We start from the raw sequence: 19,171 nt of genomic DNA on the forward strand, positions 1-19,171 counted from the left end.
AGTAGAAGGTAGCAAAAGAAAGGCCGAAGTTTCAAATTCCACGTTTAAGAAATCATTTGATCATCTCACAGAGTCCCATATGGATCACATAGTAATAAGCATCCCTGGCATGGAAAAACAACTGGAAGAACTGAAATCAAATAAGTCACCAGGTATAGTTTTACGAAGAGTACTCGGTCATGGGCACCTTACTTTCTTTACACTTACCGCGAGTCTCTCGACCAGTGCAAAGTGCCAACCGACTGGAAAAAAGCGCAGGTGACTCCTGTGTATAAGAAGGGTAAAAGAATTGACCAGCAAAATTGCAGACCAATATCCTTAACATTGGTTTGCTGCAGAATTCTAGAGCATATTCTGAGTTCGAATGTAATAAATTTCCGAGAGACAGAAAAGCTAATGTCCATAGATCAGCAAGACTTTAGAAAGCATCACTTGTGTGAAAACAGAGTTTGCTCTTTTTTCATATGATATACTGTGACCTATGGATAAAGGGCAACAGGCAGATACATATGTCTAGATTTCTGAAAAGCATTTGTTACAGTACGCCACTGCAGACTGTTAACGAAGTTACATGCATACGGAACAGGCTCGCAGATATGTGACGAGCTCGAAGACTTCTTAAATAATAGAACCCAGTATATTGTCCTCGATGGCGAGTTTTCATGGGAGACAGTGGTAACATCAGAAGTGCCCCAAGGAAGTGTGATAGGACTGTTGCTATTTTCTATATACATAAATGATCTGGCGGACAGGGTGGACAGCAATCTCTGGTTGTTCGCTGATGATGCTGTGATGTACAGGAAGTTGTTGAGGATAAGTGGCCATAGATTGATACAAAATTTCCATCTGGTGTGGTGAGTGGCAGATGGCTCCTAATGTAGAAAAAATGTTAGTTAATGTAGATGAGTAAGAAAAACAAATCCATAATGTTCAGATACAGCATTAGTAGTGTCGTGCTTCACAGAGTCACATTGTTTAAATACACTCCTGGAAATTGAAATAAGAACACCGTGAATTCATTGTCCCAGGAAGGGGAAACTTTATTGACACATTCCTGGGGTCAGATACATCACATGATCACACTGACAGAACCACAGGCACATAGACACAGGCAACAGAGCATGCACAATGTCGGCACTAGTACAGTGTATATCCACCTTTCGCAGCAATGCAGGCTGCTATTCTCCCATGGAGACGATCGTAGAGATGTGGATGTAGTCCTGTGGAACGGCTTGCCATGCCATTTCCACCTGGCACCTCTGTTGGACCAGCGTTCGTGCTGAACGTGCAGACCGCGTGAGACGACGCTTCATCCAGTCCCAAACATGCTCAATGGGGGACAGATCCGGAGATCTTGCTGGCCAGGGTAGTTGACTTACACCTTCTAGAGCACATTGGGTGGCACGGGATACATGCGGACGTGCATTGTCCTGTTGGAACAGCAAGTTCCCTTGCCGGTCTAGGAATGGTAGAACGATGGGTTCGATGACGGTTTGGATGTACCGTGCACTATTCAGTGTCCCCTCGACGATCACCAGTGGTGTACGGCCAGTGTAGGAGATCGCTCCCCACACCATGATGCCGGGTGTTGGCCCTGTGTGGCTCGGTCGTATGCAGTCCTGATTGTGGCGCTCACCTGCACGGCGCCAAAACACGCATACGACCATCATTGGCACCAAGGCAGAAGCGACTCTCATCGCTGAAGACGACACGTCTCCATTCGTCCCTCCATTCACGCCTGTCGCGACACCACTGGAGGCGGGCTGCACGATGTTGGGGCGTGAGCGGAAGACGGCCTAACGGTGTGCGGGACCGTAGCCCAGCTTCATGGAGACGGTTGCGAATGGTCCTCGCCGATACCCCAGGAGCAACAGTGTCCCTAATTTGCTGGTAAGTGGCGGTGCGGTCCCCTACGGCACTGCGTAGGATCCTACGGTCTTGGCGTGCATCCGTGCGTCGCTGCGGTCCGGTCCCAGGTCGACGGGCACGTGCACCTTCCGCCGACCACTGGCGACAACATCGATGTACTGTGGAGACCTCACGCCCCACGTGTTGAGCAATTCGGCGGTACGTCCACCCGGCCTCCCGCATGCCCACTATACGCCCTCGCTCAAAGTCCGTCAACTGCACATACGGTTCACGTCCACGCTGTCGCGGCATGCTACCAGTGTTAAAGACTGCAATGGAGCTCCGTATGCCACGGTAAACTGGCTGACACTGACAGCGGCGGTGCACAAATGCTGCGCAGCTAGCGCCATTCGACAGCCAACACCGTGGTTCCTGGTGTGTCCGCTGTGCCGTGCGTGTGATCATTGCTTGTACAGCCCTCTCGCAGTGTCCGGAGCAAGTATGGTGGGTCTGACACACCGGTGTCAATGTGTTCTTTTTTCCATTTCCAGGAGTGTATATGGGTGTAATATGTGAAATGATACGAGATGGAACAAGCATGTGAGGATTGTGGTAGGGAAGGCGAATGTTCGACTTTGGTTTATTGGGAGAATTTAAGGAAAGTGTAATTCATCTGTAAAGGGGACCTATTCTTGAGTACTGCTTGAGTGTTTGGGATCTGCACCAGATAGATTGAAAGAAGACATCGAAGTAATTAGAGGTGAGCTGCTAGATTTGTTACCAATAGGGAAGCTAGAAAATCCAAAAAGTTAAATGCAAATGCACAATGTAGATATAGTAGGGGTCAGTGAAGTGAAATGGAAAGAAGACAAGGATTTATGATCATATGAGTACAGGTTAATATCAACAGAAGCAGAAAATGGTATAATGGGAGTAGGATTCGTTATGAATAGGAAGGTAGGGCAGAGAATGTGTGGCTGTGAATAGGTCAGTGAGAAGGCTGTTCTCATCATAGTTGACAGCAAACCAACATCAACAATGATAGTTCATAAGTTGAAGATGAAGAGAGAGAGAAAGTATATGAGGATAATGAAAGGCAATACAGTATGTAAAGGGAGATGAAAATCTAATAGACATGGGGGACTGGAATGTAGTTGTAGGCGAAGGAGTAGAATAAAAGGTTTGAGGAGAGTACGGGTTTTATTGCTCGACAGTATGACATCTCATCCATCTGAAGACGAAATTTAAAAAGGTGAAATAGATATTTCTTCTGGCCAACATAACATATCTAATTCAACCCTTGGACTAGGTAGTCACTGAATGGATGAAGAGGTGATATCATTGAAAATTCATTGGATCAGTTTTAGAGAGGACACAAGAAGGCAGCAGCTTATTGGAAGCATGAAATCGATAAATAAGTAAGGCTTAATCCATATTATTGCTGAAGCTTGAGGAGAAATGCTAGCGTTGACACTTGAAAAATCTTAGTGCAAACTGTGGCCAAAAATGAATGAAATAAGAATAAAACATCAAAAGACATGAGTGAAGAGAATCACGATGAAACAACCTACGCAAAAAGTGGTGAGTCAACACACAGTGATGGGAAGTGAGTGAATCATTACAGCTGACGTTGAATGCATAATGAAGAAAAACTAACTGACAATTAAATTATTGACACTGTAACTCGAACAACAAATGAGAATAAGAAAGACAATGAGGACAATGAACCAATGGCTCTAGTACGAGGGGCATTTGAAAAGTCCGTGCAAAGTCCGAGAGATGGCACCACCGGCGCCTATCAAGGTCATGTTTAGTTAGTAGCATCTTTGGAAAGAACGCATACCAAGTTTCAGCCATATTGGTCTATTTCTTCGTGTTTGACAGTTGTGTGAATCAAGGAAGTCGAGTGATTGTAAAAAAATGGACGAAGATGAATTTCGTGTGGTGATTAAACATTACTTTAAAAGGGAAAATGCCTCAGTAGACCAAAGAGAAGCTTGATAAACATTGCGGTGACTCTGCACCTTCGATTAGTACAGTTTATAAGTGGTTTCAAAATTTTCGGTGTGGCCATATGGGCACAAGTGATGCTGAGCATTCTGGACGCCCTGTGGAGGTTACGATTCCAGAAATCATTGATAAAATCCATGATATGGTTATGGATGACAGAAGAGCTAAGGTGCGTGAAATTGCTAATGCTGTGGGCATCTCGAATGAACGGGTACATAATATTTTGCATAAACATTTGGACATGAGAAAGCTATCTGCGTGATGGGTTCCGCGATTGCTCACGCTTGACCAAAAACGGAATCATGTGAAGTGATTGAAGGATGGTTTGCAGCTGTTCAGGAAGAATCTGCAGGACTTTAAGCGTCGTTTCATCACTGTCGATGAAACATGGATACATTACTATACTCCTGAGACCAAACATCAATATAAACAATGGGTACCAAGGGAGAATCTGCACCAAAAAAGGCAAAGACCAGTCCTTCGGCCAGAAAGGTTATGGCAACTGTCTTTTGGGATTCGCAAGGGATAATCCTCATCGACTATCTGGAAAAGGGTAAAACTATTACAGGAGCGTATTATTCATCGTTATTGAACTGTTTGAAAACCGAGCTGCAAGAAAAATGCCGGCAATTGGACCATAAAAAAGTCCTTCTCCATTACGACAATGCACCAGTACACACCTCAGCCCTCAGCAGCTGTTGTCGCAAAATTAATGGAAATAAAATTCCAACTCATTTCACATCCCCCCTATTCTCCAGACTTGGCTCCCTCGGACTACAATTCGTTCCCCAATTTGAATAAATGTCTCACGGGACAAAGATTTAATTCAAATGAGGTGGTGATTGCAGCAACTAATAGCTGTTTTGCAGACTTGGACAATTCCTATTATTCGGAAGGGATCAACACATTAGAACAGCTTTGGACGAAGTGTATAAATCTAAAAGGAGACTGTGTCGAAAAATAAAAAAGGTTTACCCCAAACATGTAAGTAGTTTTTACTTTTGCACAGACTTTTCAAATGCCCCTCGTGTAACATACAGATGCTAAAAATGCATTTGAAATAGCGCTTCAGTCAGCTGTGTCAGTGCAGTGGTGTAATAAAATATGTACAGTCGTTAAACTTTCACTCACAGTAACAGTATCTTACTGTACAATACAGATGTATTTTACAGTACATGCAATACTGAACATTATACTTTGGTGTAAGATTTGAAGTGGGTGTGATGTGTATTTTTTTAAATAAATAATGTTAAGTCTTTGAAGATATGTGGGGAGGGCAGCAGACTGTACCGTTGCTAATGTTACATTCATCTGTAACACTACCAGTTCTCATTAATGTCGTGTAAAGTAATGTCCCTGGAAGTTATCACTTTACCTCGATTCTTCTTAATAGTGACAGCTCTGGAATCTACTTCTGTGGCCTTCCTCTTACAAGATAAATAAATTGCTTCTGACCGTGTTGCAGCGATAAGGCATCATCTTTGTTATATAAAATTTTTGTAGAAGGAATCTTAATAGATGTAGGATTTTCCTTCCCCACTCAAAACTTGTAATAAACACTATTGAGTACTTTTTGAGTACAACTTATATTGTTCTTCCAGCGCATAAAAGACGGAGCTTCTTCATAAACTGTCGTACTATGGAGATGCCTGAAATGAGAAGTTATTAAAAAAAAGAAAAATGTTAACAAATCAACATTTAAAAAAAATTGAAATTACTGAGAGAACATTGTTTCTATACCATATGTTGTATAGTGTTGTTAGGTTTATTTTCTGTAAATCATGAGGAGGAGGGATACAAACAATTAAAAAATTTACATTCTTTCAGGTATCCATAGATGTTTTAGTGTGTTGGTGTTTTCTTTTTCTTTTGTTACCATTTTAACATGGAACAATATTGCAGACAGTATATACAGCTGAAAATTAAAGTTGTGCTGTACCATATTGTGATGTTATGGGTCACTAAAAGCAGCATTCCACTGACAATCTGACTTTTTTGCTTTCCAGTCATGCTCCCAATCCCATAGGGGGTAAATTAGCGAGGTTCTACTGTATTTCCAAGAGGATAGAAACATCTACTTGTTCTGTCGACTCTTCTCTACAGCTCCAGTTGGCAGGAAGCCTTAGCATTGAATGGTTGTGTTGTTACAGTGTAAAGTATGGAACTCTGCGCAGATGATCGGTCAATGCGATTTAAGCAACTTGCAGTCATTGAATTCTTGGCAGCAGAAGGTGTCACCCCCCCAAAGGAGATTCATCAGAGAATGAAAGCAATTTATGATGATTGTGTTGATGAGAGTACTGTGCGTCATTGGGCAAGCAAGTTTAAAGATGTTGAGGTGGGAACATCTGACCTGCGTGACAAACAAAGAGTTGGACATCCTGTGACAGCAACTACAGAGTTCACAAGCAAAATGTTGACAAATTGATTCAGGATGATCGTCATTATCATTCAGAGAGAAATTGCAAGCGCGATCCACGTTTCACAAGAACATGTGGGTCACATTTGTGCTTTGCTTGGCCACACACTTCATGTGCCACCACAGTAGAACTTCAGAGACTGAATCTCACCACTGTACAGCATCCTCCATACAGTCCAGATTTAGCACCATCTGACTTCCATCTGTTCCCAGTAACAATAGACGATCTGTGGGGACAAGATTATGCTTCTGATGAAGACGTTGAGAGAACTGAGAGACTGTGGTTGCGGAAACAGTATGTCAACTTCTTCCATGACGGCTTTTGAAAAATTGTTCATCGTTGGTAGAAATGTATCCAATTGGCTGTTGATTATGTGGAAAAGTGAATATTGGAAATTAAAGATCACACTCTAAGGATTATTTCTGCATTTGATTGATTAAAATATTCCCAGTCAAGCCTAGTTAACGAAGGTATATTCATTGCCTGGTATGCGTGTTGACTGTTTTCAGTTTCAATAGGTCCCAACAATGGATAGTCCAGAATGAAACAGTCATATTATGAAAAATGATAGATTGCTACTCGCATGTAGAGAAGACGTTGAGTTGCAGTTAGGCATAAAAAAAAGACTGGTATACATTTAAGCTTTCAGCCAAAAGGTCATCTTCTGAAGTGAAAACACAAACAGATTCTCACAAGCTTTTGTGTGTGTGTGTGTGTGTGCACATTTTCTATTTCAGAAGAAGGCCTTTTGGCTGAAAGATTAAAAGCACAGCTTGTAGTTTCAGGTGGGGATAGGTAGAGGGAAAGGGTGGTGGGAGGCAGGGAGAGGGAATGGGGATGGGTGGCTAACAGCTCAGTGACAGGCCAATTTGCTAGTAAGGAATGGGGGCAGGGGGCTGGCATGATTGTAGCGGCTGGATGGAAGCGGCACTTTTGGCATGTGTTGAAGGTGAAGAGGGGACATGAATTGGGACTGTGTGACAGGATGGAGGAAGGGGAAACTATTGGGTGAAGGATGCGTTGACAGCGGCTGAGCTGCGATTGAGGCCAGTATGATTACAGGAATGGAGGATGTATTGTAAGGATGACTTCCATCTGCATAGTTCAGAGAAATTGGTGGTGGAGCGGAGGATCCAGATAGCTTGGGTTGTGAAGCACAAGGAGCAAAGTGAAAGTGAGCGTGTTGTGTTCAGCTGCATATTGTACCATCTACATCTACATCTACATTTATACTCCGCAAGCCACCCAACGGTGTGTGGCGGAGGGCACTTTACGTGCCACTGTCGTTACCTCCATTTCCTGTTCCAGTCGCGTATGGTTCGCGGGAAGAACGACTGTCTGAAAGCCTCCGTGCGTGCTCTAATCTCTCTAATTTTACATTCCACTGGGTGGTCAACTATGTTCTTGACAGCAGTTTGGCATTGGTCATTCGTCCTGGTGGACAACTGCTTGGTGTTCATAACAACATGAAGAGCTGTGCAGTATTTGTACCTGAGATGGTATATGGCGTGGTTGCTTTCACAAGGAGCCTGGCCTCTGATGGGATAGGATAGGCCTCTGACAGGACTGGGGTAGGAGGTGCTGGGTAGGTGGATTGGACAGGTCTTTGCACCTTGTTCTGTCACAAGGATATGATCCCTGTGGAAAGAGGTTGGAACTGGGAGTGGTATAGGGATGGACTAGGATGTGTGTAGGTTGGATGGGTGATGGAACACCGCTTTGGGAGGTGTGGGTAGTGTCTTGGGTGGGATGTCCCTCATTTCAGGGCAACATGAGAAGTAATCTAAATATGGGCAAATGATATGGTTGAGTTGTTCCAATCCAGTGTCGATAACTCCCTTACCCAGTATGCTGAAGGCCTCACAAAGGCCTTCACAAACAGATTTCCCGAGCTAATTCCTCACACTCACCCCAATCCTCCCACCACCTTCAAGTAGCAGCTACAAAGAAGCTTCCCCTTTGCCATCTAATGTTACCCTGGACACACACACACACACACACACACACACACACACACACCTCGCACGTGCAGGGGCGGGGGGGGGGGGGGGGGCGGCGGCGAGAGAGAGAGAGAGAGAGAGAGAGAGAGAGAGAGAGAGAGAGAGAGAGAGAGAGAGAGACCAGCTCTGCTCAGAAGTGGTGCCATATATTATACCAGTTACTTGGTTTCCACAGTAATATTGGCTGGTGTCACTACATTTCCAATCTGCTGGAGCTCTGATATTAATTTTTTTCTTGTGTCTAAGTCATCCTGTGTTTTTAACTAGTGTTGTTAGTCATAGAGGTTGCCTCAATATGTTTTCTGGCTGCTCTCTGTACCCTTATCTTTTATCTGGGCTTGGCACTGGTGACTGGAACTACTGTGGTGTTCTATTCACCTAGCAACTACCGCAGTCAGAGTTGGTGCCACCGTATATTTTAAGTATCTTTTTCTGGACATATCTTTGGTAACACTGTTGTAGTCGAAAGTATTAGTGCTTTTAATTGTTGCCTAAATAATTATTATGTTTTAATGATGCAATGATTTTGGTAGTTTCTACTGCTTGTATGTAGGAAACTAATGTCATTATTTGTTGGGAAATTCTGATGCGAATATTTATAACCATTTTGCAATAGTTCGTATACTTAAGTGCCAATATTGGAAAGTTGACATAACAAAAAATTTAATGGAGCATACAGTTGAGGTGGCAACACTTGTTCTGTTCTTTGCAAGTGTGCCTGGGTACTGTATTAATCTTAAAGTTATTGGTTGTTTTTCTTTTTACATTACTGGAAAATGCTTGCTTCCATAAAAATTGTAACACGAATGAGATGAAAATTTAAATGTTGATTTGTTTCTATAATATTCTTCCTCACATTTCCCCATTTATATTTATTGAAGTGTTAGTTCCTCCTGCTGTCCCTAGACTTGTAGCAACACCACCTTGAAGTGTTGTCTGTATTGATGAGGAAAGTTATTCCTACAGCTAATTTGTGTCTCATACAATCTCTACCTTTCTTCCTTTCGTACTACGACTCTCTCTCTCTCTCTCTCTCTCTCTCTCTCTCTCTCTCTCTCTCTCTGCTCCTGTCCCCCTCCCCCCACTCCTTTGCCTCCCTCAACCCATATATATAAGTGCAGGGAGAGGGGCTATTCACTCGTATCCAGAAAAAGAAACGTTCTGAACACAAAGGAAATAAATAACTGTAATCATTATATTTCCTTGAATTTGTTCTATTTTCAGTCAGAAAGACCGTTTGAAACTAGTGGGTTGGATATGGGAGGCTTGTGGAGAAGTAGAAAATCTTCCAAGAGACAACAAAGGTGCTGTTTGTCAACTTCTTACCAGAGAAGAGCTGCTGTTGCTTGATGCCTTGCAAGAAATTGAAGGTGTAAGTATGAATTTGGCAGTTATTGCAAAATATTTGTGTAGAATTGACACATCATGCCATCTGTTGATTATCTTGTACATTTGACCACCAGATTTCAATGTTTAGCAGGATAATTTAGGGAAGGTTTTGAAATATGTTTTCTTCCACTGTATTTAATAAAGTCATTAGAAGATCAAAACAAATGGCAAAACGATTTAGAAAAGATATCAGAATGGTGCAAAAATTGGCAGTTGACCCTAAATAACGAAAAGTGTGAGGTCATCCACATGAGTGCTAAAAGGAATCCTTTAAACTTTGGTTACGTGATAAATCAGTCAAATATAAAAGCCATAAATTCAACTAAATACCTAGGAATTACAATTACGAACAACTTAAATTGGAAGGAACACACAGAAAATGCTGTGGGGAAGGCTAACCAAAGACTGCATTTTATTGGCAGGACACTTAGAAAATGTAACAGATCTACTAAGGAGACTGCCTACACTACACTTGTCTGTCCTCTTTTAGAATACTGCTGTGCAGTGTGGGATTCTCACCAGATAGGACAGACAGAGTACATTGAAAAAGTTCAAAGAAGGGCAGCACGTTTTATATTATCGTGAAATATGGGAGAGAGTGTCACTGAAATGATACAGGATTTGGGCTAGACATCATTAAAAAGAAAGGTGTTTTTCGTTGCGACAGAATCTTCTCGCAAAATTCCAATCACCTACTTTATCTTCCGAATGCAAAAATATTTTGTTGAATGACCTACATAGGGAGAAATGATCCCCATGATAAAATAAGGGAAATCAGAGCTCGTACGGAAAGATATAGGTGTTCGTTCTTTCCGCGCGCCATACATGATTGCAGTAATAGAGAATTGTGAAGGTGGTTCAGTGAACCCTCTGCCAGGCACTTAAATGTGATTTGCAGAGTACCCATGTAGATGTAGATTCTGCTTGTAATAAAACCACGAGGACTAAATGATAAGCTATGCCTCCAAGGCCACTGTTACATTGGGTGATAATAGTTTATAAATGAAACACATTTTTTCTTTTTTTTTCCAAAATATTCTCATTAAAGGAATACTTTCGTTTTTAGAGTTCTGTACCTTAATTGGTAAAAATTGAACACTATAGGATCATTTTGCTGTCTGACTGTTAAAAACTCTTTTTCTCCAGAACAGGTAGATGTATCAAGTTGAAATTTATCACATCTAAGGTCATGATCCCTTCGCAGTGTAAAAAATTGAAGCTGCTAAGTCAGTGCAATTGAAAGTACAGCCATTTGTAAGCCACATATTTTGATACTCACAAACTTATTCATCAAAACCTGTAGCATAATTTCTGTTTACCTGGAATCATGAAATTTTACCAGAAGCAAGGTTAAGCAGCACAAGGGAAATATAAATTCAAAAAGTGTTAATTTGTAATTACATCACACAAAAACAAATTATTTGTTATCTGACTTCAAATTAAAATTTTTTTTTTGGAACTCCCAGGACCAATATCTCACAAGTGTCAGTGTCGATAAAGAGGCAGAAATGTAGAAATCATTGAGTTTCTAAACTCCCAAAATGAGTGAACTGTCTATATATCTAATTAACTTCGTGCAAAATCTTCAGAGAACTTGTCCTACTCGCACCTGGCTAATTTTTCAATATGATCGCTGTGTAGATTACTCTAGTTTCTGAAAATTGATATGAGAAACACTTCTGAGCTATTACTTTTGTGGCTAGTCTTTGTTTCAATTTTATACACACTGATAGGGTGTGTACTTTGTACAATGCACCCTAGAATGATCTCCAGTAACAAAGTTGTGAAGAAACTTTTCTCTTCTGTATTGTAAGAAAACTGAAGTTATTGATGAACTTTGAGTTTAATTTCAGTCTTGCGCATCTGTGTAAAATTCTGGAATGGGAAGCTGTCGATTGTTGTGTGATACATCTGTTCCGCAGAATCACTTAATCAATTCTTCTAGTGTGAAAGCTATCAGTTACTGTCAAAAGTTGTCCTGTTCTTTGCTGTGTTAAGAAATTCTAGTTCTCCAGCTTTTTCACTTTCTCATATCATGAACTGCTGCTCCACATTGCTTACATCAGTGGACTAGCATAAATTGTTTCCATTCCTATACGAATCTTTACTGTAGCAAATCCTTTTGTTGATGAAGCTCAATCACTGTCCATTTCTTAAATGGCACTGAAGAGATTCCTGCACCTGGTTATATTTTTGCATAAATAATAAATCAGCCATTCAGTATAATAGAGAAACTGAGATTTCAGAGGAACTTGCATGTATGACAACATGTTCTCTTTAGTGTTGCCAACTTCTGAAGCATAATGTATATAGAGTAATTGTTATTAGCCATCATTATAGGTCATCCCAAACCAATGCTCTCTATACTACCTGGTGTAGATCTTTGATCTCAAAGCATGGAACTTTGGCGTCCCTGCAAATTCCTGTACTCTATATAGTCTGCCAGGTTGTAGTTAAAAACAAAATCTACTAGTTTGTGTGTGATACAGAGTTCTTTACTTATTTCTGTCTTTGAAATGTGATGCAATAGACCGAATTGAAAAGCTTTTCTCTAGTGACATTTTGTTGCAGCTATGTTGTACTTTGTACTTGAGCAAGAAATGAAATATGAGCATCTTTGGAACATTCAGACAGCTGGCGTTTGACGTCCAGATAGTATAGAGATTGCCTCTCTCTCTCTCTCTCTCTCTCTCTCTCTCTCTCTCTCTCTCTCTCTCTCTCTTCCAAAATACAATTTAATTTGGCTCACTGATTTTTACAATAAACGAAATTCTCTTCCATGTTTGCTGTTGTTAGATTTGGAAATGAGTGTAGCATATGGGTGACACATTTACGTTCAGTATACGCTGCTATAAATGTAGCTATATATGTAACCATAGTGTTCGGCACTGCTAATTATCTCTGGTCCACTCATTTTAAGTTTTGAGATAGTCTGTAATTAATTCACAAAGTATAAATTCAATTAATCTGCATAATAAGTTTTAAGGAGTGCTTTGGTTTCAAGTTATTGTAAGATATTATTAATCATAGTGCTTTCATGAGTGTGATGAAATGAGTCAAATAGATTACCTCTGATTATTTACTTTCACTTGAATGCTTATTTCGCCATTAACTTTATATTTCTTCATCCAGAAGGGATGTAAAGTTTGGTAACTTTGGAAAAAATATCTGAAAAATCACTTTCACTCAACTATAGTGAAACAAAGTTAACATGACCTCAAGAGCATAATGCGAATAATCCGGAGATCTTGTATGAATTCTTGTGAGAAGGGACATATAAAAATTTCATTTGATCTCAAAGAACTTATTCACAGATCAATACTCCATAGAAATCTTCTTACAATAAAATTCCAAATTCTTCAGAATTATGTACATTCACTTTTTTAAACTGTATTACAGCAGTATTACACATATCAGTAATAGAACCACATCTCATTTCAAACATTAACTATGTATATTAACAGATTTCAACTGATCATGGCCAGATCTGAACAAGAACTGAATACAGTAAAACTTCATTTATACGTTTTTCACTTGTAAATTTTTCTCACTTATCTATATATTTTCGTGTCCCAGTGAAATATCCACAGTTTGCACAAGTTATGATGCAGTGTTTCAGGTGGGATGCTGGGAAGTGGATTGGTAAGGCTGATATTAGACTATAATAAAATTTGATAGTGTAATAAGGAACTTTGTCAAAGTTAGGCATTGGTCAAATTTTCTTTGATCAAATCTAGCGCCTCGCCTTAGATTTGATCAAAGGAAGTGTTCTAAAATGAAATTTTCACTCTACAGCGGAGAGTGTGCTGATATGAAACTTCCTGGCAGATTAAAACTGTGTGCCAGACCGAGACTCGAACTCGGGACCTTTGCCTTTCACGGGAAAGTGCTCTACCACTGAGCTACCCAAGCACAACTCACGCCCCGTCCTCACAGCTTTAATTCTGCCAGTACCTCATCTCCTACCTTCCAAACTTCATAGAAGCTCTCCTGCAGGAGAACTTCTGTAATGTTCTACCTGGGTTAATGTCAAAATTAAATGACTAGTATTGGCTTCTCAAAAAGTCCCTCTTCCTTTCCAGATTCTCCAAAATCAGCAACCATGTGTAATGTACATCAATGTCAGACTTCCATTTCTCCAGTTACTACAACTTCATTTTTCAACAGTTTCAGTAATCAAATCCACATGAAAGTGATTCAGTGAGAGCTTTTTCTTCCATTATTCATTGATTAAAATAATTCTTCTACTTCTGAATATAGATGAAATTTGGGTGTGTGCGCACGCGCGCACACACACACACACACACACACACACACACACACATGGTGTAACAGAATAATGTGATGTGCAGGTATTTCTATTGGCAGCGGAGGATGGTGTATGGAACAACATTGTATCAGTATTGCAGGCTTAATAATTATGGTCATTACGAGTCTTACACTAGGAGGTACTTACTAACCTAAAAATGTATGTGGCAAGGCCAAGCCATTAATGCTTATTTTTCCCTGGACAACAGATCAGGTGTTGAAGTGTGGATGCAAAATGCTTAGTTTATACTGATAGGTATAGACCACGCAGTGATACAGTACGACCATGCAGGAAAGTTTGTGATGTGTTAGTGGGAAGACTGTTTGATGCAGACAAAAAAAAGCAACACGTTGATGTGTGTACATATTAAGGTACCATATATAAAAATGTCTGCATTTATACACCTGTTACACCTTGTATATATTGGGTGGTCAGAAGAAGTGTGAGAAGCTTCGAAATGTGTTGTACGGTAGGAATTAGTGTCAGTTTTCTCATAGCTTGGTTGACAGCACACGAGACGACTCAGCCTTTAGCTCAGGGTCAATCTGTACTACTGTCCCATGTCCAGTTTTTCAATCACTCTCTTGTTCGATTTCAGGAAACCAAACGAAGAATGTGTTTTGTGACATTATGTATGGCCTGCATCCGCATTTGTGCACACAATGGCCTGATTGGCTAACTTCAATGCTAATTAACTTGGAAATGGGGCAACATATTAATTATTATTATTATTATTATTATTATTTCTTTCTTGTCTCAGACGTTATGTCTGGTTAAAAATGGAAGGTGACGCGGACCTTGATCAAGTGTGACCTCCTTTTAACTGTACGGTATATGTTACATTGCATTAGGAACTTTCGGGTAATTGAACAAGTGTCAATAATTACAGATTTCTGTAGTTGTATGTATAACTTTGGATGTAGCTGTATTGCATTGATGTACTGGTGGATATTGTGTGGTATGACTCCTGTAGTTGATAGTATAATTGGTATAATGTCAACTTTATCCTGATGCCACATGTCCTTGACTTCCTCAGCCAGTTGGATGTATTTTTCAATTTTTTCTCCTGTTTTCTTTTGTATATTTGTTGTATTGGGTATGGATATTTCGATTAGTTGTGTTAATTTCTTCTTTTTATTGGTGAGTATGACGTCAGGTTTGTTATGTGGTGTTGTTTTATCTGTTATAATGGTTCTGTTCCAGTATAATTTGTATTCATCATTCTCCAGTACATTTTGTGGTGCATACTTGTATGTGGGAACATGTTTTATAAGTTTATGTTGTAAGGCAAGCTGTTGATGTATTATTTTTGCTACATTGTCATGTCTTCTGAGGTACTCTGTATTTGCTAGTATTGTACATCCACTTGTGATGTGATCTACTGTTTCTATTTGTTGTTTGCAAAGTCTACATTTATCTGTTGTGGTATTGGGATCTTTAATAATATGCTTGCTGTAATATCTGGTGTTTATTGTTTGATCCTGTATTGCAATCATGAATCCTTCCGTCTCACTGTATATATTGCCTTTTCTTAGCCATGTGTTGGATGCGTCTTGATCGATGTGTGGCTGTGTTAGATGATACGATTGCTTGCCATGTAGTGTTTTCTTTTTCCAATTTACTTTCTTCGTATCTGTTGATGTTATGTGATCTAAAGGGTTGTAGAAGTGGTTATGAAATTGCAGTGGTGTAGCCGATGTATTTATATGAGTGATTGCTTTGTGTATTTTGCTAGTTCCTGCTCGTTCTAGAAAGAATTTTCTTAAATTGTCCACCTGTCCATAATGTAGGATTTTTATGTCAATAAATCCCCTTCCTCCTTCCTTTCTGCTTAATGTGAATCTTTCAGTTGCTGAATGTATGTGATGTATTCTATATTTGTGGCATTGTGATCGTGTAAGTGTATTGAGTGCTTCTGGGTCTGTGTTACTCCATTTCACTACTCCAAATGAGTAGGTCAATATTGGTATAGCATAAGTATTTATTGCTTTTGTCTTGTTTCTTGCTGTCAATTCTGTTTCAGTATTTTTGTTAGTCTTTGTCTATATTTTTCTTTTAGTTCTTCTTTAATAATTGTATTATCTATTCCTATTTTTTGTCGGTATCCTAGATATTTATAGGCATCTGTTTTTTCCATCGCTTCTATGCAGTCGCTGTGGTTATCCAATATGTAATCTTCTTGTTTAGTGTGTTTTCCCTTGACTATGCTATTTTTCTTACATTTGTCTGTTCCAAAAGCCATATTTATATCATTGCTGAATACTTCTGTTATCTTTAGTAATCGGTTGAGTCGCTGGTTTGTTGCTGCCAGTAGTTTTAGATCATCCATGTATAGCAAATGTGTGATTTTGTGTGGGTATGTTCCAGTAATATTGTATCCATAATTTGTATTATTTAGCATGTTGGGTAGTGGGTTCAGAGCAAGGCAGAACCAGAAAGATCCTAATGAGTCTCCTTGGTATATTCCATGCTTAATCTGTATTGGCTGTGATGTGATATTATTTGAATTTGTTTGGATATTAAGTGTGGTTTTCCATTTTTTCATTACTATGTTTAGGAACTGTATCAATTTAGGATCTACTTTGTATATTTCCAATATTTGTAGTAACCATGAGTGGGGTACACTATCAAAAGCTTTTTGGTAATCAATGTATGCGTAGTGTAGCGACCTTTGTTTAGTTTTAGCTTGATATGTCACCTCTGTGTCTATTATCAGTTGCTCTTTACATCCTCGTGCCCCTTTGCAACAGCCTTTTTGTTCTTCATTTACAATTTTGTTCTGTGTTGTATGTGTCATTAATTTCTGTGTAATGACTGAAGTTAATATTTTGTATATTGTTGGTAGGCATGTTATGGGGCGATATTTAGCTGGGTTTGCTGTGTCTGCTTGATCTTTAGGTTTCAGATAAGTTATTCCATGTGTAAGTGTATCAGGGAATGTGTATGGGTCTGCAATGTAACTGTTAAATAATTTAGTTAGATGTGAATGTGTTGAGGTGAATTTCTTTAGCCAGAAATTTGCTATTTTATCTTTTCCAGGGGCTTTCCAATTGTGAGTAGAATTAATTGCTTGGGTGACTTCATGTTGCAAAATTATGACTTCCGGCATTTGTGGTATCATCTTGTATGTGTGTTTCTGCTTGATCCACCGTGCATGTCTGTTATGTTGTACCGGGGTTGACCATATGTTGCTCCAGAAGTGTTCCATGTCTGTTATGTTTGGTGGATTGTCTATTTTAATGTGTGTGTTATCTATTGTCTGCTAAAATTTCTTTTGGTTTGTGTTGACTGTTTGGTTTTGTTTCCTTCTATTTTCACTTCTTTTGTATCTTCTAAGTCGTTTGGCCAATGCTTGTAATTTCTGCTTCTTTTCATCTAATTGCTCTATCACTTCTTGTTTTGAGATTTTACCTAACCTTTCTGGTTTTTTTTCTGACATTTCATTTCTTATAAATTGTGTTAGCTGTCCGATGTCTTTTCTCAGTTTTTCTATTCTGATCTGTAGCCTGTGTTGCCATGCTGGTTTTGTGGGTTTCTTCTGTGTGTTGGTTGGTTCTGATCTCTGCCTAGTGTGTATATTTAGTGTAGTGAGTGCTCCTATATAAACCAGTAGTTATAACTCTTCCATAGTTGTGTTTTCATTTATTTTGTTGTGTATGATTGTGTTGATAGTTTTTATTGTTGTTTCGACTTGTGGGTTATTTGGCGGTCTATGCAAGAATGGTCTAATATCTGTATTTGTGTCTTTGTATTCTATATATGTCAGCTGAAATTTTTCTTCTACATCTAACATGTGTGTCACTTCGTGTTCTATTTGTGCTTGTTCTGGTGGCTGTCTTAAGATTTCGTTTTCCTCTGACTGTTTAATTGATGCGTGTTGTTCTTTGTTTGTTTGCTCTGGGATGTTTGAGTCCATTACTGTATTTTCTTCTTCTTCTTCTGATTGCACATTATTTTGTTCCAGTATTTGTTGTACTTGTTGTTTGATGTTTTCTAATTCTGACTGGGCTATCCTGTTATTTTTTATTATTACACAGATCTGATTAGCTAGTCGTTGTTCTGTTAAAAATTTTAATTCTGGGTATCTGGTAATAAATGTGTATACTTGTGACCTGTATCCAGTTGTGTTGGTTCCTAGGTTTGTTGCTTGGTAATAACAGAACATGAGGTGTCGATTAACTTCATCTGACCATCTCATCCTCTGTCTTTGTTTTCCTTCTAGGGTGGTTGCAGGAAGCATATCCTGCAAAACACCTCTGTTTGGATTTGAATCATTTTCCAGTTGGTTAGCAGTGTCATTACCATTGTGGGCAGGCATAGGGGTCAAGCGTCGTCCCCGACCATGACGGCGCTTGTCCGAGGCTTCTTTAGTTCTGTCCTGAACCAGCTAATCACACTAAAAGGGGGGTTAGCCGTATTAGTGGTTTGTTCTTTTCATTGCCTTTTACGACTGGCAGAACATACCGGAGGCCTATTCTTTTCCCAGGCCTCCACGGGAATTATTATTATTATTATTATTATTTTTTCATAGTCTTCACTTAGCACTGGTTTTCTTATTCTTCTTATGTTCCTAAACTTCTCATCTTTTCACTTTAAGCCTCTCTTCTTCCTTGCATCCATGCATTTTTTAGTTTCAAATTCCTGTGGGGTTCTCGGGAATGAAGTTGTGTGTACTGATTTTCTGCCTGTATGTAGTCCATGTAGCCAACAGTAGGTGAATACTGATTTCTTTGAGCTCACTGTGGGTGTCAACCAGCCATGAGATTTTGGATTAAGATTTTTTTTGGTCAAACAAGAGTTGTCTATTCATGCTGTATGACAATAGTGTCATACGTCTTTTCTGTACAATTGAGGTGTACCAAAAATGGTTCAAATGGCTCTGAGCACTATGGGACTTAACATCTGAGGTCATCAGTCCCCTAGAACTTAGAACTACTTAAACCTAACTAACCTAAGGACATCACACACATCCATGCCCGAGGCAGGATTCGAACCTGCGACCGTAGTGGTCGCGCGGTTCCAGACTGAAACGCCTAGAACCGCTCGGCCACACCGGCCGGCGAGGTGTACCACTCAATCAGCAAACATAGTTTTCGCACATCCATATATCATCTTGAATTTTTGGTCCAAATATTTTTTTCAGTATTTGTCTTTCAATATTCGTGATGTCTTTGATACTGGTAGTTACTGTTGAC

At 39.7% G+C, this 19,171-nt stretch overlaps 1 protein-coding gene across 1 annotated transcript in view; it reads left to right on the forward strand.

Moving 5' to 3' along the window:
- LOC124593504 (cyclin-D1-binding protein 1 homolog) overlaps positions 1–19,171 on the forward strand; it is a gene marked incomplete in the record, with an annotated part of 95,402 nt that overhangs the window by 55,235 nt on the left and 20,996 nt on the right. The window contains 1 exon segment of the mRNA XM_047131933.1: positions 9,503–9,650. Coding sequence (XP_046987889.1) covers positions 9,503–9,650 — 148 coding nt within the window.

Source organism: Schistocerca americana, chromosome 2 (assembly GCF_021461395.2).
Source record: "Schistocerca americana isolate TAMUIC-IGC-003095 chromosome 2, iqSchAmer2.1, whole genome shotgun sequence".
Classification (NCBI taxonomy): Eukaryota; Metazoa; Arthropoda; class Insecta; order Orthoptera; family Acrididae; genus Schistocerca; species Schistocerca americana.